This window comes from Punctularia strigosozonata (assembly GCF_000264995.1).
Source record: "Punctularia strigosozonata HHB-11173 SS5 unplaced genomic scaffold PUNSTscaffold_11, whole genome shotgun sequence".
Lineage (NCBI taxonomy): Eukaryota > Fungi > Basidiomycota > Agaricomycetes > Corticiales > Punctulariaceae > Punctularia > Punctularia strigosozonata.
Window position 1 is genome coordinate 924,678 of NW_006767443.1, and position 22,138 is coordinate 946,815.

General features: G+C 56.6%; 8 protein-coding genes and 1 non-coding gene across 9 annotated transcripts; 3 read left to right on the forward strand and 6 right to left on the reverse strand.

Annotated features, from left to right (window-relative positions):
• Positions 1 to 740: 740 nt before the first annotated feature.
• Positions 741 to 1,719, reverse strand: PUNSTDRAFT_54508 (uncharacterized protein). The gene is made up of 3 exons (XM_007386660.1): positions 1,472 to 1,719; positions 1,095 to 1,412; positions 741 to 1,035 (listed from the first exon to the last, which is right to left on the reverse strand). The coding sequence occupies exons 1-3, from the start codon at positions 1,710 to 1,712 to the stop codon at positions 1,031 to 1,033; spliced, it is 564 nt and encodes a 187-aa protein (XP_007386722.1). The 5' UTR covers positions 1,713 to 1,719; the 3' UTR covers positions 741 to 1,030.
• Positions 1,720 to 2,261: 542 nt separating this feature from the next.
• Positions 2,262 to 4,715, reverse strand: PUNSTDRAFT_145547 (uncharacterized protein; the record flags this gene model as incomplete). The annotated part of the gene is made up of 11 exons (XM_007386661.1): positions 4,453 to 4,715; positions 3,789 to 4,379; positions 3,583 to 3,724; positions 3,386 to 3,529; positions 3,094 to 3,327; positions 2,925 to 3,034; positions 2,797 to 2,875; positions 2,679 to 2,747; positions 2,558 to 2,626; positions 2,454 to 2,509; positions 2,262 to 2,391 (listed from the first exon to the last, which is right to left on the reverse strand). Exons 2-11 carry the CDS (start codon positions 4,109 to 4,111, stop codon positions 2,262 to 2,264), a joined length of 1,356 nt encoding a protein of 451 aa, XP_007386723.1. The 5' UTR covers positions 4,112 to 4,379; positions 4,453 to 4,715.
• Positions 4,716 to 5,487: 772 nt separating this feature from the next.
• PUNSTDRAFT_46464 (uncharacterized protein) lies at positions 5,488 to 7,677 on the forward strand (the record flags this gene model as incomplete). Its single annotated transcript, XM_007386662.1, has 1 exon — positions 5,488 to 7,677. One exon carries the CDS (start codon positions 5,488 to 5,490, stop codon positions 7,675 to 7,677), a length of 2,190 nt encoding a protein of 729 aa, XP_007386724.1.
• A 903-nt stretch (positions 7,678 to 8,580) lies between these two features.
• PUNSTDRAFT_46465 (uncharacterized protein) lies at positions 8,581 to 9,567 on the reverse strand (the record flags this gene model as incomplete). Its single annotated transcript, XM_007386663.1, has 5 exons — positions 8,581 to 8,594; positions 8,792 to 9,175; positions 9,227 to 9,317; positions 9,372 to 9,406; positions 9,465 to 9,567. 5 exons carry the CDS (start codon positions 9,565 to 9,567, stop codon positions 8,581 to 8,583), a joined length of 627 nt encoding a protein of 208 aa, XP_007386725.1.
• Positions 9,568 to 9,724: 157 nt separating this feature from the next.
• Positions 9,725 to 10,486, reverse strand: PUNSTDRAFT_122092 (uncharacterized protein). The gene is made up of 2 exons (XM_007386664.1): positions 9,813 to 10,486; positions 9,725 to 9,757 (listed from the first exon to the last, which is right to left on the reverse strand). Exon 1 carries the CDS (start codon positions 10,182 to 10,184, stop codon positions 9,915 to 9,917), a length of 270 nt encoding a protein of 89 aa, XP_007386726.1. The 5' UTR covers positions 10,185 to 10,486; the 3' UTR covers positions 9,725 to 9,757; positions 9,813 to 9,914.
• Positions 10,487 to 10,581: 95 nt separating this feature from the next.
• On the reverse strand, positions 10,582 to 10,669 carry PUNSTDRAFT_t86. Its single transcript has one exon. It is a non-coding gene; the product is annotated as a tRNA-Asp (tRNA).
• A 118-nt stretch (positions 10,670 to 10,787) lies between these two features.
• PUNSTDRAFT_145550 (uncharacterized protein) lies at positions 10,788 to 15,577 on the forward strand. The gene is made up of 11 exons (XM_007386665.1): positions 10,788 to 10,950; positions 11,007 to 11,097; positions 11,157 to 11,355; positions 11,403 to 12,083; positions 12,154 to 12,313; positions 12,376 to 14,577; positions 14,635 to 14,817; positions 14,876 to 14,896; positions 14,944 to 15,343; positions 15,401 to 15,469; positions 15,523 to 15,577. Exons 1-6 carry the CDS (start codon positions 10,798 to 10,800, stop codon positions 13,960 to 13,962), a joined length of 2,871 nt encoding a protein of 956 aa, XP_007386727.1. The 5' UTR covers positions 10,788 to 10,797; the 3' UTR covers positions 13,963 to 14,577; positions 14,635 to 14,817; positions 14,876 to 14,896; positions 14,944 to 15,343; positions 15,401 to 15,469; positions 15,523 to 15,577.
• Positions 15,578 to 16,628: 1,051 nt separating this feature from the next.
• PUNSTDRAFT_122096 (S-adenosyl-L-methionine-dependent methyltransferase) lies at positions 16,629 to 18,255 on the forward strand (the record flags this gene model as incomplete). Its single annotated transcript, XM_007386666.1, has 6 exons — positions 16,629 to 17,007; positions 17,063 to 17,189; positions 17,252 to 17,496; positions 17,547 to 17,603; positions 17,652 to 17,859; positions 17,919 to 18,255. 6 exons carry the CDS (start codon positions 16,629 to 16,631, stop codon positions 18,253 to 18,255), a joined length of 1,353 nt encoding a protein of 450 aa, XP_007386728.1.
• Positions 18,256 to 19,790: 1,535 nt separating this feature from the next.
• Positions 19,791 to 21,692, reverse strand: PUNSTDRAFT_127613 (uncharacterized protein; the record flags this gene model as incomplete). The annotated part of the gene is made up of 5 exons (XM_007386667.1): positions 19,791 to 19,844; positions 19,900 to 20,724; positions 20,785 to 21,064; positions 21,099 to 21,490; positions 21,549 to 21,692. 5 exons carry the CDS (start codon positions 21,690 to 21,692, stop codon positions 19,791 to 19,793), a joined length of 1,695 nt encoding a protein of 564 aa, XP_007386729.1.
• Positions 21,693 to 22,138: the final 446 nt, after the last annotated feature.

Below are 22,138 nucleotides of genomic sequence, written 5' to 3' on the forward strand. Positions count from 1 at the left end.
AATGTTACGGATGGGAGGAGGTGCATTATAAGGCAAACGGGCGGCCTGTTCCTGCGTTGAGATCGAGGCGGACGCTGTACCGGCAATCCGTGGGAGATCCGAGCTGTTCCCGAGCTTCTCAGCAAAGCACGCGTTATCATTGATAGAGAGGCTGATCCTGGGCTTCTCAGTAGCACTCTGTGAAGCTCCTGACTTGACGACGTCTGGAGCTGAGCAGTAAATGCATGGCTGATCATGTAGCTTGCTGATGAGTGCCGAAGGACGATTGCAGATAGAGAGGATGCTGAGCAGATGTTTCCCAAAAAACGCGATGGACAGCGTTGTCGAACACCGCGTCTTCCTCGCCGGCGCTTTGAGGCCAGACCGCACATCGTGCGACAAAAGCAGTAGTAAGCGTCGACTGCAACCCGATTAGCTTGACTAACAAACGTCCTCAGTCTCCAGCTATTTGACGCTCACCTTGGCGTGTCGTGCCCACGCTGGGATACAATCGAAGATCTCTGTGTGAACATCGTAAGCACCTTGAGGTAATATAATCAATGCACAATGAGCGCAACATCAGTGAAAGCACGCTGCCGCTGACGACCGGACGTCGATTCTACTGTAGTGTCAATCGCGGCCCGTATGGCATGGACGGAGATCACTGATGAACACCATGACTAAAGCTCCTGGCTCCGTGATGCCCGGAAAGGATGAAGAAGCGGCAGTCGTTCACCGCACAACTCACGCAGCAGTTAGATGTGTCCCGCACTTCCACGTTTGCGTACAAGCAGCCTCGTAATCCACACAGAAAATATGGCTCCGTTCATAAATCTGCGTCGTCACGAACGAGGTCGTCGTGGGTCGGTCGTCGAAGTCCTCGGCACTGCATACTGGTGGACGGCATCGATGTTTACCGAAACCGCTGGGCTGATGCCTTCCACTTGTAAGATCTTTCATGTCGTCTGCCCCGAGAAGGGCGACGTGGCCCTGTCGGCAACATGTGCGGACTGCATGGTACTGATACATATAAGGAAACGCAAATTTCTTGCTAATCTGTCGGGGAAAATATTGTCAGTTTCATGCTCAGTACGTAACGCATGAAGCTGTTGTACCGTGGTCGGCATGAGCCTTCATCTTCCCTTTGCCCGCGGAAGGACCTCTCTCGTATGCATTCGGCTCCGGATCGACGGCAAGTTCGTGGACTACGGCCTGGGAGCTTGGGCCACCATGAGTCAGCTGGTCCCCGCCATGGTGTCCGTGGTTGCAGTCTTCGTCATGGGGGAGGTCATGATTATGATGGTGCCGATTCCGTCGTCGTCGTCGGTAGTTGCTTGGTTTTGCTCCTCCATCTGAACCCGAGTCGGAGTCCGATGAGTCCTCTTCGGAGGACGATTCATCAAACCTCCTTGGTTTGTGGTATATGCAACATACTGGAGAAACACCATATTGTCAGGCCATCGGGGAGCTGCACAGACAATCTCGGACATACTCTTTGACTTCTTCTTCCCCATCCCTTCGTTGTCAACCACCTCCTCCGCCCACGCAACCCGAGGCCTATCAGGTCGTCCAGCAGCACGCAGGCGAAGTGTGCCGACGACCTCGCCGTCAACGCTCGAAGCGTCCCGCGCACCATCCTCTGGCCGAGGTTGCGCGTCCTCGATAACTATTGTGCGTGAAGCATCGGTAGGACCTGACGTCGATGGACCGGCGCTAGCTGCAGTGTATGCCATAGATGACGAGTGTCCGGTATAGAATTCATGATGCAGTAAGCTCCGCTAGGACAGCCGCTGATATGATCGTGAGACAGTGAATGAACTGACCGTGGGATTATATATAAAGACCGTTGTGACTTCGGGCCGGTTTCCGACGGTAGGTGCTTGACGTGGCTTGCAATTGGACGGTTTCGTTGGGTTTGGGATGCATCGTGAAGAGAATTATATCGTACAATACAGTGTAATGGTTCGGCGTCGAGCAGATCCAACTATGCTTTCTTACTCGAGGTGACAGGGTCCTTAAGTTTGTGTATCGCCAGCCAACGTTCGTGGCAATCCTCCAACCGCTTTACGACCTGCTCGATGGTCGGTCGCGAAGCCGGGTCATGGCTCAAGCAATCGTAGGCCAGGTCATATACATCGTCGTCCATCCTTCGCTTGTCGGCCACGGTATCCAAAGACCGCGGCGATGGGAGCGCTAGCTTCCGTTTGTCCGTGTCGGAGCTTGCGATTGCGTCGTACAAGCACTGTTCGGGAGGTTTGCCCGTCATGATCTACCATTCGCGTTCACTTAGGCGTTTGAATGATGAAAATAGGACATGAACTTGCTCGGATAATGAGCGCGCCTAAGGGCCAGATGTCCGCCTGCTTGTCGTAGCTGTTGGGACTCAAGGGGTCGCACTCCGGGGCGGTGGTCCTACGGTGCAGAAATTTGTAAGGAGAGTGGCAAGGACATAACTCTGAAATCAAGGCACGCACCACTGCGTCTCAGGATATGCTGATGATGGAAGCCAAAGGCCTGAATCCGAGATGAACTGTCGCAAGGTGAATTTGTGCTAACAGAGACGTCCGTAGCGACATACTTGGGCATTGTAGAATTTCGAGAGGAAAATTTCCGGCTGTCCCGTCTTTTCCATGACCTGGAACGTCGCCTTCCGTTGCGAGATGAGGATATGTAAGGAACGAGGATGGCACATCACATACCCCGTCAAGCGTGCCCAACACTACGTTCCTTGCATGGATTGATCTTACACAGCGCGCCATCTTGACGAGCTACAGAACTGTAAGCATCAACCGCGACGAATATTCACAGGGTGCATACCAGGAGGAGGCGGTCCGCGTCAGGGCGCCCCGCGATGTAGGCGACGACTGAACCGAGCGTGCAAGGGGTAAATAACGTGCTATTACAAGGCGGCGTCAATACGGCCACCGACGTTGAATGAGGCTGACACTTGCAGTAGCCCGAACGTTCGCTTGCAGAACCCCCAAAGAGGTAGAACAACGCCCTCATCATCTTCCTCGTATATCTTCCTCCATATCTCGAAGCCACGTTGGAAGCGCTGTCGGATCATTAGCATTCAGGGGTAAAAGCGTGATGTTAGTGGTGAGACACGCTCACTTCCTTGGCGCGATCCTTCTTGTGGGGGTGCCAAAAGGTCGACTGCGGTTGATCTAAAAAGTGGCCCGATCTGTGCCGAACCGTCGTGCGCCCTTGCAACGGGCTCTTGTGCAGCAGCACGTCCACGGTCTCGTCGCAATAGACATCCCCCAGCGGATATCTCGCCAGTTCGCATGCACGTCGGAGGGCCGGTCGTATATCCACATACTTCTTTTCGGGCATGATATCACGGAACTATAGTATCACGTCAGCCCCACCGGCGCAATGCAAATAATGCATTGGACGTTAGCACCTTCCGAAGTTCCTGAACACGATCCACGATCTTCTGCCTATGTTTCCTCCAGTCGCTCTTCTCGACTTTGGTTGCGCACAACACATCGAGGGAGTCGATGACGGCTGTCGTCGAAGGAAGGCAGCCGTAGCGGCTTCCCGGTTTCTGTGCGTTCCATAAGTCGACTTCGACGAGATGACGGGACGAAGTCAACGAACGGCGTAATCAGCCACCTTCCGGATGTTCTGGATGCTCTTCTGAATCCACTCCAGATCTCGTTCATTCATCTTAGCATTTACGTAGTGGTCGGCACTACATTGATATTCAGGGTCAATCCGATCGCTAACGAGCGCCATGACGCTGCGATGACGAACGAGCGTGTCAGTACTGCACCCTTCGATCATGGATTTTCGAAACTACTCACCGGGAAACTTCGGGTAAATATAATTCGACGCTGAATCGGACGTGGTCGTGCTCTGAACGATGGAACGTCTTGTCGCAGTTCTTGCGGTAGAGCGCGAGTATCATCCTATCCAAGAACAGGAAGAGCAGCCGGTACGCGTAATGCGTTTTCTGTGTGTAAGCGTGCGGCTGGTTGTAACGGAACCGTTCCTCGGCTATCTCCACCCAACCTCGAAGCCATCCGATCTCTTCTTTCATGAAAGGTATGCTTTCCTTCAAAGCGCTTTCCCTTGCATACTCTTCCGCGATGAAGTCGGGCCACCAGTCGTCGGAATGTCCGGGCATGCTCGAGGGTGATGAAGGTGATGTTGATGAAAGAGCGGCACGGGTGAAACTTGAGGTGGCGATAGAATAGTCGCCATAGCATACATGCGTGCCTTTTTATACGCGGCCCAGGACTGTGTGGCGCCGAATTTTCTTCTTCGATTCCATGCTACACCGTCCAGCGTTGCCATATCAATGCTTTGTCTGCCGGATTGAAACGAGAAACGAAAGGGAGCAGGCGTATGCGGTTTCGCCGATCCTGACAACCGCTAGCAGCCTCTTCGTGCCCCTGTTCCCGATATGTCAGCTGCATATCAGGAACTCGCACGACAGTGCAGTGTTTCTTGTCAGAAGAGACTTACATATCGCAGCTATCATATGATAGAACATGCTTGAACAAACAGGCGGAGTCTCCAGTCGGGGTTTGTTTGAGACAGCACAAAAAATGCTGTCGTATTGTGGCACGCGGTCGACCGTGCATCTCTTCCCGAACCAGCACAGACATGTTCAGAATCCGTGGTCGCGAGCACACTCCATCCGCATCAGATACCCGTAGCAGCATTAGCAAGAGGACTCGAAGTCCTGAGGAGGCACTCAGTACTGATCATCGAATGACCAGTCCGCGCATCATGGTGGGATTCATGGAGCTCTGAGGTCTCTCTCGTAGTAGAAGCTACCGCAGCATGCTCCGCAGATAAGTATTGCGTCCAGCGCAGTTGATTGCACGGCGGTCGCTGGCAAAAGAGAAGGCAAAAGCGGAGAAAAGCGCCAAGAGCGATGGTGATTGGGTACAGCCACGCCTGCTTGGCCTCTCCCTCGGCATTGCGGACATGGCCCTGGTCGTGCTTACTTCGATATCCACGATGAACTTGGATGACTTAGCAAAAATGCATCGATTCATATAAGATTAGGCTATGATGCAACCTCCCGCTGTGCAGCTCTCTGCGCGGCCCACAGCCTCGCCGAACCGGCCTTGCAGGACAGGCGTATCGCCCCCGGCTACCAGGCGTCTGCGACCAATCTGTCTCCCTCGTCCACCTCCAACCGAGCCGTGGGCATCGGACACGCCCAGGGGTACCCGAAAAACCCACTGCGCCCGGTGCTGTCCACCTCTCTTCCTTAGCTGTTAAACATCTGGTTCTCGTCTCTTTTGACCTTTTCTCTCTTCATCGCCCTCTTTGTACCGCGAATATCTTGGCTCGGAGCTCAAGTAATCGTCGTGTAGTCCTCGAACCGTACTTCTGTCCAAGCCAGGATATTACAGCGGAGCAATCTTCTACTGCACTTCATCGGCCCTAGGGATCTTAATATTGCGTTAGGTACGTAAAAAGGGCAAGAGCACAACGTGGTACCCACCTGACTTCGCCCTCCTCCCACAGCTTAAGCGGTCGCATACCATGGGCGGAATTACCACCGGCGTCGTAGTCGGGATCGTCTTCAGCTCCCTCATCATCGTCTGCATCTTCGTCGCCTTCCTCGTACCTTGGATCCGCAACCGTCGCTCCCGCTCCCGCCCCGCATCCTCCCAGTTCGAGTTCAAAGCGCCCAAAGACGTCGAATGGGCTCCTGACCACGAGCGCGGCGCCTCCGACCAACCGCTTCTCCGCAATCACCAGCACGACCGTAGACCAAGCGAGACGGAGCAGTACGCGCGGCCGTCTGAGTCCGGCCACGACCACGACCACGATATGCAACAGACGTCCCTGCCCATGCCCCTCTACAGCCCTGTGCGCGCTGCCAGCCCACCTGCCCTCGCACCCACGGCTGCGCCATCAGACTTGCAAGACGTCGCGCTTTCAGCTGCGCCCTCTAGATCGCTTTCGCCTCCGCCTCAAGGGGCAACCGGCGACCGCTGGCGTCCCGGCCAAGTCTCCTTCCAGAAGCCCGGACCGCCTCTCGCAATCCCCGCTCGCCCGCAGCGCACGCACACCTCGCGTACAGCGATGACCACGACCACGATGGGCTCGGTTTACTCCCAGGAGTCCGCCACGATGTCGCAATACGAGTCCCTTTTGGCCGCGGCGACGCGCCCGTTTGATCCGTACGAGCTTTACGACCACGCCGAGGTCGACTCGGACCTCGTCCTCAGCAGCCCTGCTTCCTCCACGTCGACGCAGTTCGCGTCCACGATACGAGCCTCACCAACGACGCCCCGACGAGACATTGACGCTAGCACTCCTCGCGCACTGCGCGCTAAGCTCGCCAGTGCGGTTCGGCACAGCAAGATCGGGCCCGAGCTCCAGCGACCCGCGTTCACCACGCGCCCGTCTAGCGTCCCACCCCCCGCCGAGGACCACCTTCCCGTGCCGAGCCTGACAGTCGAGAGCGCGAGCCAGCGTTCCGAATCGTCCGCCGCGTCGAGCTTCGTTTCCCCAGTACCAGTAGTTCCCGTGTCCCCTCCTCTCGATCTCGTCCCCAGTCACCAACGCAGCCGCTCCGCCTCCGACTCTCGTCGCTCGATCAGCTCGTTGCCGCCCCAGCCTGCACCCGCACTGAAGAACCCGCTGCCTCAGCCTCCGCGCACCCGCACAAGCATGCCTGTCCGTCGCTTACCGTCCCCACCCGCGGTGTCTGCCCAGCCCCAGCCCCTTCACCAGAAGAACGCCAGCATCGGAGTCCGGAGCAAGCTCGCGCCAACCACAGGTCTCGCCCTCACCATCCGCCCTCCTCCCAGTTCGCACTCCCGTACCACCTCAACTACTCCTCACGCCCCGAGCTCCTCCTCCGCATCCCCGCCTCCGCCCTCCACCCCGCGCGGCCTACCTTCCATAGCATCCTCCGACCGCATTCCCGCTACTCTCGCTTCCATCCCCACCATCGCCTCCACGCTCGGCCTGGCGACCTCCGCCTCCACCTCGTCCTCCTCCATGTCCTCCTCCGCAGTCGCGCCCTCGCCCTCTTCGCTCGCTCCGCCCTCCACCGCCCACCTCCCCTTACCACCCGCCCCACCCGTTCCGCGCCGCTCCTCCAAACGCGTGCTCCCCTCGAAACACAACCCACTCGCGAGCCGCGCGCCGACGCTCCCGCCCGTCCCCTCCGTCGCCGACTTCGGCTCTTTCGACGCCTCCTCGCGCCTGCCCTCACCCTCGCCCTCACCCTCACCCTCACCCTCACCCGCCTCTCCCTCTTTCTCGCGGCCCTCGCCCGAACGGCTACCCTCTCCCTCACGACCCTCAGACGCCACGACCGGCACCTGGCTCGCCCTCACCCCGCTCACCTCCGCCTTCCGCGCCTCCGTCCACACCAACCTCTCCGTCTCCTCCACGGCCTCCACCGCGCCGCCAACGCGCAAGCCCACCCTCCGCTCCTCGCCCTCCTACGCCTCCACCTCCGCCGCGTCCTACACCACCTCCGCCACCGAAGACGCGCGCGACCGCGCCTGGGACGAGCTCAAGCGTACACACGGCATGGCCGCCCTCGGCGCGGCGCATCCGCCCGTGTTACGGCCGGCGACGGTCCAGACCAAAGGCCGCAAGGGCTCCACCCGCCTGCTCCCGCCGAGTTCTGTGCGCGAGCCCCGCGTGGCGCTGGGGGAGCGCAAGGGATCCGCGAAGGCGCAGATCGGCATCGTCAGGTCGGGTCTGTAAGGCGCGACGGCGCTCGAGATTCTAGGAACATGATTCAGGACATTTCACTGTTCAGCATAACTTATCACCTTGCCACCACTACGCTCATGACGGACCTCTGCGTACGCGTCTGTACTATAGCCTTCACCCAACGACAATGCTTAGCACCCCTGTGTTATAATTCAGTAATACTACGTACCATCGAAGAGGACCCTCGATTCCACCACGAAAGTATGCGGGCACGCGGCGTTGTAGACCAAGAACATGATCCATTCCCGTACATATCCTACATCTATAGTACACTACTTACACGATGCTACAGTAGTGATACAAAGGCTGCGCCTAATATAATACAAGACTCCGCGTTCCACCAGTCCTAAGCCAGCGACGACTTCGGCTCCTCGGCGCTGGCGGCCTGCTGCGTGCTATTGCCTCCTGTGATGGCCGACGAGTTCACGATCTTGACCTGCATCTCCAGCGGGTGGAAGACAAGCGTTACGGGTACGCCAGCAGCGGACGCCGCGGTCGCGTTCGACGAGGAGGCAGCGGTCACATTGGTCGCCTCGGCAGCCATGATGGGCGGGCGGGAAGCGGTATCGGGGAAGTCAACAGCTGCCTCACTCACGTTCGCGGCGGCGGGTGCGGCGGCGGAATGCAATTGCATGGCCACGTCACCTCCACCGATAGGGCGGACGACGCCGCTTTCCGTGTCGTAAGCGAAAGCCTGGGCGGTGGACATACTGGCGGCACTCTCCGGGCAGAGCTTAAGGCCTATGGCTCCAAGGAGACCGTCGAGCACACCGCCGACCGTGGCGCACAAAGTTGCAAGAACATCATCAACCGCGCCGGACATCGCGGATATCGGATTGAAGGCGTCAACGGTGAGCTGTCGACGGGTCCAAGGTTAATACGAACAGAGTGGGATCACGGACACGAACCTGAACAGGAACCTCCGTAGCGTTCAACGATGACATATTCAGGCCAGCGCTTTGCGCGTCTTCCTCGGAGAGGAAGACTAGGCGGACTTGCGTCGCGTTCATCGGCGAGGCCATGAACATTGGGGTCGAAGGATCGCTCTGGTCGACGACGAGGGAAGCGACGTCGGCTGAGTCATTGCGGAACAACTGGATGATACCGGGCACGCCCTTAGACTCGTCGTTGCTGCGACGGGCGTCGACGTGGTCGTGGTCGCCGTTAACAATGACCTTCTCGCGATGATGATCGTGGTGATGGTGAGGGTCTCGGGCCTCGACACGGTCGTGGTCGCCGTTCACCACAATCTTCTCCTTGTGGTGGTCGTGGTGATGGTGCGGCTCGCGTGCCTCCACTCGGTCGTGATCACCGTTGACGATGATCTTCTCCCGATGGTGGTCATCGTGATGATGATGAGGATCCCGAGCCTCGACGCGGTCGTGGTCGCCGTTGACGACGATCTTCTCGCGATGGTGGTCATCGTGGTGGTGGTGAGGTTCACGACGATCCAGCTCGACCGCAGCACTCGCGGACATCGCCAACGCGGCTACAGGATAGTGAGTTTGCAGAAAATTAGACGACCTGGAAGGAGACATACCAAACGCATCGGGGTATATACCAAGCGAAGCTGCGTACGCTCGCGCTTGAGGGGGGAGTTTCATGCTCTGCGTCGGCATCACGGTGGGCACCTGACGAGGGTTCGGTTAGCTACGAGAACAAGCACGGAAAAACTGGTAACGCACACTAGAAGTCGACGATGCCGTCTGACTAGTCGCAGCTGCAAACGAAAAGAAAATGGATCAGCAGGAGGCCCGTGATACAACTGATGAACGCACTCATCGAGCTGGCGGAAGTTGGGACCGGCGCCGCCCGCGCAACCCTCCCAGGTGCAACAAGGGCGAGGAGGAGGGCGAGGATACGGATAGTGACGCGAACCATGATTCTGAACGGCACGGGAGGTTCTTGGTAGGGTAGAAAGAAAGACTGGCAAGTTGAGTGGGTCGACGAGTTGCTGAGCAAGCGAGTTGGAGACGACGCAAGTGGTTAGTTGGAAAGGTGTGAGCGACTGGCGCTGAAGAAAGTGAAGGTGGCTAGTGTTGTGATGAAAAGGGCTTTTGTGGGATGTATGCTGACATAGGGGAAGGATAAGCGGGGCAACGCGGAGAGGCGAGGAGGCAACTCACCGAACCAGTCGCAGAGAGAGGCAAGATGAGGGTACGAAGGACGCGGTCGGGCGAACTTATATACCTCGCCTCGGATCCTCGCATGTTGAACCGCGGCGGGAGTCACTTCTGACATATTGTCACTTTGACGTCGGTGGTCCGTTTTTGGAGCTCGAATCTCCAGATTCGGGCAGGCGTGAAGTCTGAACAGACAGCATGATAATTTAAATGTTCGACACTCGGAAGAGCGCGCATGGGCAAGGTGATGAAGTTCTCGTGTTGAGTCTTATTGTGTCCGGTTGGCACTGCACGAGCAGAGCTAGGAGAGGCAGGAGAATCGTGATACCCTTGATGAAGCGCGTAAAGGGTAGCGTAAGCCATGGCGGCAGACATTCGCGAGCAGAAAACCCGTCCCAATTGAGGAGCTTGGGGCCCGATGAGTACAGTTCATGGAGTTGGCCTAAGTGAAGCAGAAGCGAGGATTGCAGTTTGATCTAGGACAGTATGACTAGGGCTAGTCTTGAACGAGTCGGAGAAAGCATCCTGGGTAACCCAGCAGGCGGGGTCACTGATCAGAGTCATCGCTCGCCTTGTTTAGTCCGGCGAGTGTCATCGCAAGAGGATTCTCTTGTGACTTGCAAATGAGGAAAGAACAACGGATTTGAGAAACGACTCAAGCCTAGTGCCAGGATCCATTACACTCCCATATCCTATGCAAAGTGCAACATGGTGGAAGCTCAAGGGAAGGAGGGTCGCCGTGGGAATGTCGCCCAAAAACAACCAAAACAGTCTCTCTGGCGGGGAGTCGAACCCCGCTCTCCCGCGCACCACGGAAACGAGATGACAGGCGGGTGTACTATCCGATATACTACCAGAGACTTATCAAGACTTCGCCTTATTGTCCATATAATCCGTTTGCTGTCTTGCAAGTCAGTACTTCCAAGCCACGGCCCGCAGGCTCTCCCTCTTCCCATCCGTTCGGTGAAATCTGTACAACTAGCCCACCATGACGAGCCGTCTCAAGCGCAAGTTGAACGACATGGGCATAGACCCGGCAAGCGCCCGTGCCAACGAGTCTTTCTGTCTCATCGGCACTCCCCTGCCTCCGCTCGAGAAGTCCAAGGACACGGGAGAGTTCGTTCCTCTATGGAAACAAGAGGTGCGGATGAGCCGTCATCGAATGCATTGCGGGGCACTGACTGACTGACTCTGCAGGTTCGAGACGAGAAAGGTCGACGACGCCTGCACGGCGCGTTCACGGGAGGATACTCGGCCGGCTACTTCAACACGGTGGGGTCGAAGGAAGGTTTGTGTGTGTGTCATGTACTCGAAAGCCTACCTGTCGCTGAATTACACCGTACGAAGGATGGACCCCTCAAACATTCGTATCGTCGCGCTCAGAACGCGCCAAGAAGAAGCAAGCCCGGCCAGAGGATTTCATGGACGAAGAGGACCTTGCTGAACTCGCCGAATCGCGCAAGCTCGTCGACGAGACAGAGGAAATGGACATCCTCGGCGGCACCCAGGCCGAAATGAGCAAACGCACCGGCGACGTCGAGGACGAGTGCGTACCCCAACTTCCACGAACGACCCGCACTAACATGCTATAAGCTCAATGGCAGCGAAATTGGCCTCGACCCTCCTCCCTGCCCCGAAGGACTCTGCCGGCGCGCGCATCCTCAAGAAGATGGGCTGGCGCCTCGGCCAGGGTATCGGCCCGCGACTCACCCACCGCCAACGCATGCTGCAAGACCTTCAGTTCTCCGCCGGCGCGGTCACCGAGATCCCGCCCGACGCCGAGGACGACGAAGAAGCGAAGAAGCATACGTACGCACCTCGGGACACACCGCTCCTGTTGACGACGAGGAAGGACAACACGCACGGCCTGGGTTATAGCGCGGGGATGGGGCTGAACGAGAGCCTCGGCGCGTCAGGCTCAAAGGGCCCTATTGGCCCACGACTGTCAGGTATGCCTCTTTCCCTTCCTCCTTCGGTCCACAAGCAAACCCCGTCATCTGCAGCTGGCTTCGGTCTCGGCGCTCTGAACGATGCAGACGAGGATGATCTCGACGTCTACGATCCCTCCGGGTCGAACCGTTCCGCCACGCGCATGGCCTACGACATCGCCGACCACGACGACCCCGACCGAATCGCTATCGGTGGACGGTCCACCCGCGGACCCACGGCCGCGCCGCGACTTCAACAACCAGTGGGATACCAGACCTTCCGCGACGGCCGGCCGGTCCTCAAAGGCTTCATACTCTCAGACCAACCGGTCGCCGAGGACAAATGGTAATCGTGTGTCTTATACGCACTATTGAGGCTGATGATCTTCCACCCGGTCTTTCCCCCCACTTTGTAGGTTTCCGCTACCAGACGTCCCTGCAGGATGGAAGCCCGATCCGAAGCGCGTTTGGACGTCAAAGTGGGACAAGGAGAACATGGACGATCCGAAGAAGCGACTGGCCGATGAAGGACCCAAGAGCCATCACGACTGGAAGAGAGGCGTGTCCGCAGACGAGGTATGTCGAACGCTACACTATTTGCACCCTCTCAAAATTGTAACGTCCCATCCTTCCCACAGCGCGGCGCACTCTTGGGCGAGACACCTCTTCCTGCCGCACCGAAGTCCGTGTTCGACTTCATCTCCAGCAAAGACCGCGACCGGCTCAAGACCATCGCCTCCACTGCGCACCAACCGTCCGCCCCCGTTCCGCCGCCCGCAAAGCCCGCAAACATCCAAATACCGCACGTCGAGCCCTCCACCGCGCAACTCGCCCTCCGCGGCTTCCAGCCCTACACGTCCGACCCCGTCCGCCAAGCGCGCTACACCGCCTTCCTCCAATCACACGCCAACTCGCAAGAACTGACCATCGAACCCCTACCCGGCAAATCGGCCGAGGAGTTCAACAAGGAGCTCGCGGACTACGCGAAGTCGGCGATGGTGTTCCGCCCGCTGGGCGGGGCGATGGCCGGGCGCTTCACGAGCGCGCGCGCGCAGGACTTGGGCCCGAAGATCCAAGAGGGGCTGTTCACGCCCAAGTTCGCCTCGGGCGGGTTCGAGGGAGGAGCAGGCGAGCAGCAGCTGAGCGCGGAGGAGCAAAAGCAGAAGGAGGAGGAGGAGCGGAAACGCAAGGAGGAGGAGGAGCGCGAGCAGAACCCGCGCGCGTACGCGGCGCGGATGGGGATGTACGGCCCGCTCACGCGCGAGGTGCGTCCGTGGCAGCCGTCCCGGTTGCTCTGCAAGCGGTTCGGTGTGAAGGATCCGAATCCGGAGCCGGTGGCGCCGGAGCCCGTGCCTGGCGCGCCGCCTGGGACGTCGGCGGGCCCGGGCTCAGGCTGGGACGCGGAGGCAGCGCTTGCGGAGGCGGGCAAGTCGGCAGAGGAGGTGTCGGCCATCATGGCGGGCGCGCCGGCGAAGGGCAAGGGAGGGAAGCGGGACCTGGCGAACGTCGGGTTGGGAGAGGATGAGGAACAGGGCAGGGACACGCTGACGTACGAGCGGCCGAGCATGGACATTTTCAAAGCGATTTTTGCCAGCGATGAGGAGGACAGCGACGAGGAGGATAAGGCGGAAGAGGAACCGGATCAACCAAGCGTAGTTGCAGTTAAGGATGCGCCGGCAACGCAACAGGGGTTTCAGGCAACGCCGGCACACCCTACGGTCTCAGGTCCGACGAAAGCACTGTACGAGCCAAAGTCAAACGGACTCGCCCCCGACAGTGCGCTCCCGGAGAAGGTCGATCTGGCGACCTTCAAGCCGACGTTCGTCCCACGGTCTGAACGCGAGACGAAGAAATCGAAGGACAGGGACCGGAAGGATAAAAGGGATAAGAAGGGCAAGGGCAAGGTGCTCGTGTCGTTTGCGGACGACGAGGGTGAAGACGGGGGCCTTGTGTCTTCTGCGGCGCCGAAGAAAGAGAAGAAGAAGAAAGATAAGGAGAAAGGCCGGGATAAGATCAAAGAGAAGGACAGGGACAAGGAAGACGGGAGAGAGACGAAGAAGCGAAGGCATAAAGAAGAAGAAGACGACGACGAGAGTATGTGGGTCGAAAAGCCGCCGCCGGAAGTTGTCAAAGCATTAGAGGCTGGCAGTACGCACGTTTCAAAACCAGACGTGGAGGATGGCACCGCTTCGCGGGGAAGAAAGCGGGCAGCAGATTTCATGTAGCTGGCCTTACACGGACTCGCTGTGCACCACATCCTATTCGACCGGTTGCCATCCTCTTTGTTCATACATGCGCGCCGAGCAGCGCAGAATCCAACTTCTCCACCGCGGATTCCCAATCCTCTTTCGCGTCCTCCTCTGAAACCCACGCGTGAGCCTGCTGCATCATTTTCTCCAGTTCCTTCAAGTCAACATCCGTTCCTTCCCGTCCGGGCACGATGAAGCTTTGCAAACGCGAGGCGAGGCGCGACAGTTCAGCGGCTTGTTGAGCACGAGGGCGGCGGACGTCGGAATAAACCTGGATGGCGAGACCAACATTTGATGTGTTGATTCGGGGATCGCGCAAAAGAGTCGAGAGAATATATACATCCTATTCGGGAGTCAAAGACACGCTTGATTGACACCATGATATGACCGACCTCTATCACCTGGCCGGCGCCGGCTCCTTGATGTGGCATGAGCGCATGCGCCTGGCTTAGATATCAACGATGAGCTATGAAGATACTTCGTATGCAGACATACTGCGTCTCCCAGGAGAGCGACTCGCCCAGATGCGAACGTGGGCAAGGGTTTCACGACGTTGACCGCCCATTTATTCATGGGAAGTCCGGGCAAACACTAAACAGGGATCGGTGCGTTCACTCAGATGTAACATGAGGAGGCGGTTATGCTTACAGCCAGTGCTTGTTGTACGAGAGGTTCCCAGCCTTGGCCGTGGTGGTAAGCAGCGATAAACTCCTCGGGATCCACATCCGAGATCGATGGCCCCGAGTAGATAGTGCCTTCAGCCTCATGGTTGATAACGTAGCCTGAAAAATTGAACGCCTTTCCCTTCTGTATAGGGAACAACAGGATGTTCTGGAGAGATGATGAGTCACACACAAACGCAAAGCACTGCATGCAATAGATTACTTGCCCCGTTCCTGCCAATATAGTGCTATGACGGTGTCAGTTCGAGATCGAGAGGAGACTACTTCAACTAACGATCATCGGCAGTTTGCCCAGCGCCGGGTGATCTGGGGCGAGTTCCTCCAGCCTCTCTCGTGGGATAACGGCTCTATACACGAGGTGTCCGCTCCAGTAGACACCTTTGCAAGAACGAAACTCCTCGGCTTCTTTGAAGCGCTGCTCGCATTCTGCATCCTTTGCCAGCTCCTCCATCATAGTTAGTCTCACTGACGACCGCAAGCCGTCCGAACCGACAAGGACATCGCACTCGGCCTCCGTTCCATCTTTGAAAGCGAGCTTGATCGGCCGCTCAGAAGAAGAGGACTGCAGGTAAGAGACTAGTCGCTTCGAGACGTGCAGAGTGCAATTGTGACGAGAGTCAAGAGCGTGCATGAGCATGATGTGAAACTCTCCACGATGCACGGTCGTGCAGCCGCCTAAGACCGATATCAGGACTCGTCCGGAATTTAGTCGAGGTTTCATGCAACAATACCCTTGATCATACGGGGCGAGAATTGGTAGGCCACAGGCTGGTCGGACTTGCGTACTATACCAGTAGGCACTGTCCGGTAGTTAACGCCATCGACGCTCCCAACCCAGATCGACGCGGCCCACCTGTATCTTCGTGATACGCACAGCTTATAGCGGCTACCTGGTCATCTAGACCCATATCACGCAACACCTTGCGGGACCTGAGCCAGAGACCAAGCCCTGTTCCTATGCCGGAGAACTGGGTGGCAGCTTCATATACGTCCACATGAAAATCGGCGCGTCTTGTCAACTCATGGGCTAGAAGAAGGCCACCAATGCCCCCGCCACTGAAAAGCGCCCGCGCTTGTCAATATCTACAACAGGACCAAGGGGTATATGCGCACCAGATAGCAATCCTCATCTTGCAAGAGCGAGAACGATGGAAAGGCATGCCAAGTTGCTACGAAAACTTGAGGGCCCGGCGCCGGATAAGACCCATTCAGTTTCGGAGCATTGTGCGAGCGCCGAGAGCATAATCAATACGCAAGAGACATCCATGCGAAGCAATGCACAAGCAGTGAGTACTAGTGAGTTTCGGGTTCGGTCGTACGTGTGAGGAATGATCCTCCTAGAGCTCAAGCTCACAGCGCCCGTTTCAAACAGACGGGTCTCGGTGCGTGGCGAAGACAATGCTCAGCGAGTCCGTGAAGTGTCAATGGTCATCTACTCCAAAAACGCGAGCGCAATCTGCAGTGGCTGGTGATGAAAGTCAAGCACGAATGCGTGGCGCCGGCGCCGGCAAAGCCCTTCCGCATGAACGCATGACCCTATCCTTTTGAATTGAACCCCTCCAGTTGTTTCTCTCGACCGGGATGCTTGCCCTCACGTAATTCATGACCAGAAGGTCCGGCTCCTTGATGAGACGGGAACGTCGCCCATGGATGTATCAACCCTTGTTGTCTCTTGAAGCGTTATGTGTGCACGGTCTGTCGGCCTTCCCTCGATGAGCCGTTGAAACAACTCCGCAACGTCTCCTGGTCCTTCTGCTCGTGAAAACACAAGAGATTCGGTGAGTGGATTGGGCTTGTTCTGACAGTGATTCATTCGCTCACAAATACACGTAGGAGAGATGAGAAATCACCTTGCACCGACGTAAATAGGTTTTTGCGCCATGCAACACCCGCTCATCATCGACTCGAGCTCCGTCAAGGACTACCGGAGCATATCATCTACCAGCTTAGAACTCTGAAATGTCTCCTACAGTAGAAAAGGCTGAAAAACTTCGCTCGGCCGTCAAGCTGCTCAGCGACGCATCGGAGAGTCTGATCCAGTCTTGGAAGGAGGACGAACAACGCTCGATCAATGGTACCACTGCGGCTAGGGGAGCTCCTAGCACACAGTCTTATGACGCAGTCCGCACTATCATCGGCGCCTTTGGAGTCATAGAGGAACTTGTGCAGGTGCCCCAAACTCGACTGGCCACCATGAGCATGCAGTACCTCGAGGCCAGAGCTCTGCACATCGCGATCCAGCTTCGCATCGCTGATTTGCTGGCGAAAGCGGATCAGACGATCGGCATGCCGCTGTCAGAGCTCAGCGCGCACACTGGAGTCGTGGAGCAGAAACTAGGTAATCCCTCTCTCGTCTGGTCAAGGATGCTTGTTTAACACCTTCCCGTATCCAGGACAAGTCATCAGACTTCTTTGCACGAGCCATGTATTCCGCGAGGTGCAACCTGGTTACTTCGCGAATAATTGGATTAGTGAAGTGCTCGCAAATAACGAGATCCTCCGCGCATCTTTGCTCACAGGGTCAGTCGAAGTCCAACTATCTGGTTCAGAAGTTTGAGCTGATGTAAAACTCGTTTGTTCAGGCTCATGACCGTCCCGCCCTGCGTCGCCCTACCTGAAGCCCTGCTACATCCCAAGTTCGGTCCCTCCGACTCCCCTGTCGAGACTGCCTTCCAGCTGGCGCACAAGACGAACTTGTCGTTTTGGGACTGGATGGAAGAAGAGATTGAATTGCCGGACGGCACCAGAGGAAAGCGGCCGGAGCTCGAGCTTTTCGGTCTCGGAATGCTGGGAGGTGGACGTGCCAGGGGCTCAGCTTGGCTCGTCGGTAAGGCTTTGCCCTCATTTTGTGGATGCATCACTGATCAGCTCACGTAGATTATCCTTGGCATGAACTCAGTAACGCGACGATCGTGGACGTCGGAGGAGGTGTTGGTACGTCTCTCTAGTCACTTCCGCCAACCCATACGAACAGAAGCGCAGGGGGCATGTGCCTCGACCTCGCCCATAACTTCCCCAACATGAAGTTCGTCGTGCAAGACCGCCCCCAGACCGTCATCCAAGCCAAAGAAATCTGGGAGCGCGAAATCCCGGGCGCAGAGGCGAAGGGCACCGTCCGTCTGATGCCGCATGATTTCTTCAACGAGCAACCAGTGAAGGGCGCCGATGTATACCACCTGCGCAACATCCTGTAAAGTGTTCATCTCTATCACTACGTACTGTCCGCGACTGACCTGATCGCACCCACAGGCACGATTGGTCGGACGCATACTGCATCCGGATCCTCAAAGCGCTCCGTCCGGCGCTCACTGCCCCACGAAGCCGGATCCTCATTTCGGAACTCGTGCTCAACACCACACTTGGAAGCCCGCACATTACCCCTGCGCCGCCCCCATTGCCTGCAAACTACGGATACGCCCAGCGTCAGCATCACATGGCCGACATCGCCATGCTAGGACTGTTCAACAGCGCGGAGCGCACACCAGAGGATTGGGAACGCCTCGCTGACGCAAGCGGACTCGTGATCAAGCGCGTGTGGGAGACGAGGGGGAGCCTCTGCATCATGGAGCTGGTGGTGAAAGATTAGAAGTAACCTGTCTATTGCCATATGGTCCAGCGGTACACACACATTTACGTTGTTGGTTCATAGTGCGTTTCTGTGGTTTGGGTGTGTCCGGACGCGTATTAGCCAGGGAGGAAGAAAAGTTGCGTGGCTTAAGCGACGAAAGCAAGAGGCGCGTGCGTGCTGTGTGCGATCGGCTGATGGTAAGGCGAACTCGTGCCATTGGGCGTCGGAAGGTGCACATCCGAGCGATAACTCCATGGTTGACACACGTCCCCTCCGTACATTCAAGCTGCAGAGGCTGCTTGAATCTGGTCACCCATAAGCGTCCAGCATAATCTCCGCGATCACCACGATAACCACTGTCCTGTTCACGTTAGCAGTTTTGTTGTCGTGTACGCGTCGACGCAATCGCAGGGTCAATCCAAGCGGATTACCTGTTCCTCCTGGTCCCAAACGTAGAATTCCATGGATAGGCAACGCGCCCGATGTCCCCCTCGACTACCCGTGGTTCACCGTGACCATGAAATCTATGGTAAACTGCAAATCTCCCGAATATACGAGCTGGTCGATTCATGTACTACAGGTGACGTGATCTATGCGGAAGCCTTCGGCACAGGTATTCTCATTATCGGTACCTGGGAAGACTGTAGGGAAATATTCGAAAGACGTTCGGCGAGCTACTCGGGCAGGCCGCGAGTCCCTATGATGACAGACCTGTGAGCCCACTGGTTGCCGCCCGCCCTTGCGCTGATCTCTCATGGCGCAATTGACTATAGGATGGGTAAAAAATGGCGGACGCAACGGTGAATCATCAACACATTCATGAACCACAACGCGACGAAGAGTTTTTGGCCTATTCAGCTTTATCATGCATGATCCTTGCTTTGTCGGCTGCTCTCGTCACCTGAGCATTTTTGTGATCACAGGCGACAGTGAGACTCGCTCTTCTCGCATTCATGCATCTTGACCAAGTTTTAGCATTGTTGGTGCGGCTATCATGCAGGTTGCATACGGGATGAAGGTGGCAGAGGTCAATGATAGGTTTGTTCAAAAAGCTCAATTAGCTGCTTCCCTGTGAGCTTCTTCATCTCCGTTTGCGAGGCAGCGATCGTAGTCATTACTCCCCAGGCTATCTTACGCTACGCACACAACCAGACTCTTTGTCAATACGTTTCATTCTCATGAGCCCGCGAACAGTTCCTTCTAATCATGGACGCACGTTACTGATATCTCCACAGTCGCCCGTGTACCAGCATGGGTTCCAGAGGCAAAGGTCAAACGCGACGCTGCAAAATGGAGGCTCCATGCGACAGACATGCTACTTGTGAGAACCATGTTGAACATGGTTCTCACATGACATCCCATATACTGCATGGTGTTGACCACAGAACATACATGCGAGACTCACTCCGATTAAGCGCACATGGATTGCGGCAAAAACCTGCATTACGAAGCAAGGCTTATCGAGGACAGTTTGGTGGCTTTGTGCATACAAAGACCTAAGCTTGTATTTCTGGTATTTCACGATTCTGATAGTAGGTTTCCACACTGAGGGCCTAAATTGCCAGTGCTATGTATTCGGTCTTACCCTCCCGCTCATCTTCTCGGTTCTGCCAATGAACAGCTCAGAACTCAGCTTATCGTACGTAAGGTGGGCGAGCTCACCACACCAATCAAAATACCGTCTTCGGCCAAGAGAACGCGACGGATAAGGTAGGCGTCATGAATACCGATAGGTGGGCAGCTGATTATTCGCCTGTGCAACGAAAACGGCAGTGACGTGGTGATAGGATGGTCTGCGCCTGTCAGAGTCACGGTTTCCGGTTCCATGAAATATTGAACCTCCGTCCCACCCCACTCCGCTGTAGACCGGAACCGCGTAGCGGGAGAGAAGTCATACAGACGCAAGCGGAGCACCTGCTGGTCTTCCCCGCCGCATTCGCAGTCGCCGGATGAAATCCTGTCGGGATCGTGCTCGATCATGCGGTATCCGTTCGTTATCCACCGAGATTCTCCATCGTTGACCTCCGGGATTATACGCGTTCGGGAAGGGCCCCATTCATGCCACTGCAAGGTGACAAGCCCGTCCGAGCCACGGGCCCCGAGGGCTAGGCGCAGGAGCTCCTTTCGATCCATGACAAGAATACATTGCTGGTCGGCTGCAAGTTCAAACGTTGCGGCAACGACGCCGAAGTATCCGGGGGTGTAGAATGGGGCCTGAGCGTTCTTCTGAGGATACGCGCTGGGGCCGGTACCCGTGTCCAGCGCCATTGCGCTGACACCGTTATCTCCGTTTCTGAACGGAAGATGGAGACGAAGGCCCGTGGTATCAGGTCTTGGCCACCCCCGGAATGCGGGGCGCGCGGAGCCACAGTTAGCGAGATCCCAGATTTCGAGAAGAGGCTGGCCATTTTGCGGATCGATTATGCCGAGCATGATGTGTTCATGAGACAAGAAGGTGTACGTTTTGATCGCGGACCCGATGATATCCTATGCCAACATTCAACTAGCACGTCGTGCTGAGTGAAAGGCTGCAGAGAGATTACTCACCGCCAGTAGTTCCCCTGTCTTCCAGTTCCATACGAGCAGATTGTTGCCCACGGTCCATTCACATACGCCGACTGGCAAGGGACTGTCTGGTGGCCCAATCCAAGTCATCATTCCTACAAGGTCCTCAAAGACCGATGCTTGTAGAGCATCTGGGATCTCGGTCGACGCATGGTGCAAGACTTCAGGAGCACGAGCCCATGGATGGGGAGCCCCAGTTGCGAGTTTCAGGATATGCACCAGTACGTGGCTCTCGCCCACGTCTCTGAAGTAGTAATGTGAGCTTTGGTTCGAAACCGGTTCATGCGGGCACTCACAAATCGACTTGCTCGAAAATAACAAGCAAGTCTTGCGAAGGATCCAGGACGAGGTCATCGGGTGTGAAGTCGAGTTCAAGCGTCAACGTCCTGCCGACCACGCCGCGGGTCCGAGACGGAAGCTGGAAGACGAGAATCTCCCCAGTTTCCTCGAGTATCTGAGCGAACGATCCATTCTGCAAGTCCCAACGCTCCGTAACCTCCTTCGACAGCCAGTGTGACGAGCAAAACTCAAGTCGACACCAGCGATCCAATGACATCGTTAACGCTGCATTGCGCTGGGCGTAAGACAGCGAGGAATTGGCCAAATCTCTCTTTCCCTCGAGACCCAGGCGGATCTGATAACACAGAATGTGGGAGCACTTGATCACGGCATGAAACAATCTGCAGACCTATAACATTTTGCTGAAGGTGAGCCTCGTTCTTGCATTGAACTTCGGGAGGACATACACTCAAGCAGGCGCACACGCTTTCATAGTCAAGCGGGACCAACAATTCAAATATCCAGTGCAGGATCTCTTCAGGCAAGTCGCAGATCCGAATCGGAGGCTCGTGAATCACGGTCCTGGTGGCAGCATCGGCGTCGGGGGGCATGAGTGATTATCTAGTGGGGTCTGACGGGATCCATTCAGCCAACCGAAGGCATTCATATCATTCGACATGCTCTTTGTTCGACGCGTTTGGGCGTTCGCGGTGTTCGTTCGTCTCGAAGCCATGCGTCTGTGGGAACGTGAATCGCATCATGGTAGCCTCGAGGTGTCGCGGTTGCCTCATGAGCGCATTTGTGGTTCAGAGGTTCTAGTCACCCCGAGCCACGACGAGCCTTTTGTCTATTCTGATCCCGGACGTAGCGTGCGACGGTAAGGAAAGCCTCGAGGTAACTTGACCTCAAATGGCCCAATACCGGCCCGGAGCTCCGGGTACTGGTCGCGAGCAAAAGCTTGCTTAGAGCTTGCTGACAAGAAAGGCATTCAGATCAATCGCTCCTACATGTGGTGATTCAAAAGAGAAAATACAGAATACAGCATCATGGGAAGCCT

Coding starts and splice junctions, on each gene's coding strand:
- PUNSTDRAFT_122092 (XM_007386664.1), bottom strand. CDS start 10,184: ATGTCTGCCGCCATGGCTTACGCTACCCTTTACGCGCTTCATCAAGGG.
- PUNSTDRAFT_54508 (XM_007386660.1), bottom strand. CDS start 1,712: ATGGCATACACTGCAGCTAGCGCCGGTCCATCGACGTCAGGTCCTACC. Junction 1,413..1,471: donor GGGGAAGAAGAAGTCAAAGA/GTATGTCCGAGA, acceptor GTGTTTCTCCAG/TATGTTGCATATACCACAAA.
- PUNSTDRAFT_145550 (XM_007386665.1), top strand. CDS start 10,798: ATGACGAGCCGTCTCAAGCGCAAGTTGAACGACATGGGCATAGACCCG. Junction 11,098..11,156: donor CACGGTGGGGTCGAAGGAAG/GTTTGTGTGTGT, acceptor CACCGTACGAAG/GATGGACCCCTCAAACATTC. Junction 11,356..11,402: donor ACCGGCGACGTCGAGGACGA/GTGCGTACCCCA, acceptor ACATGCTATAAG/CTCAATGGCAGCGAAATTGG.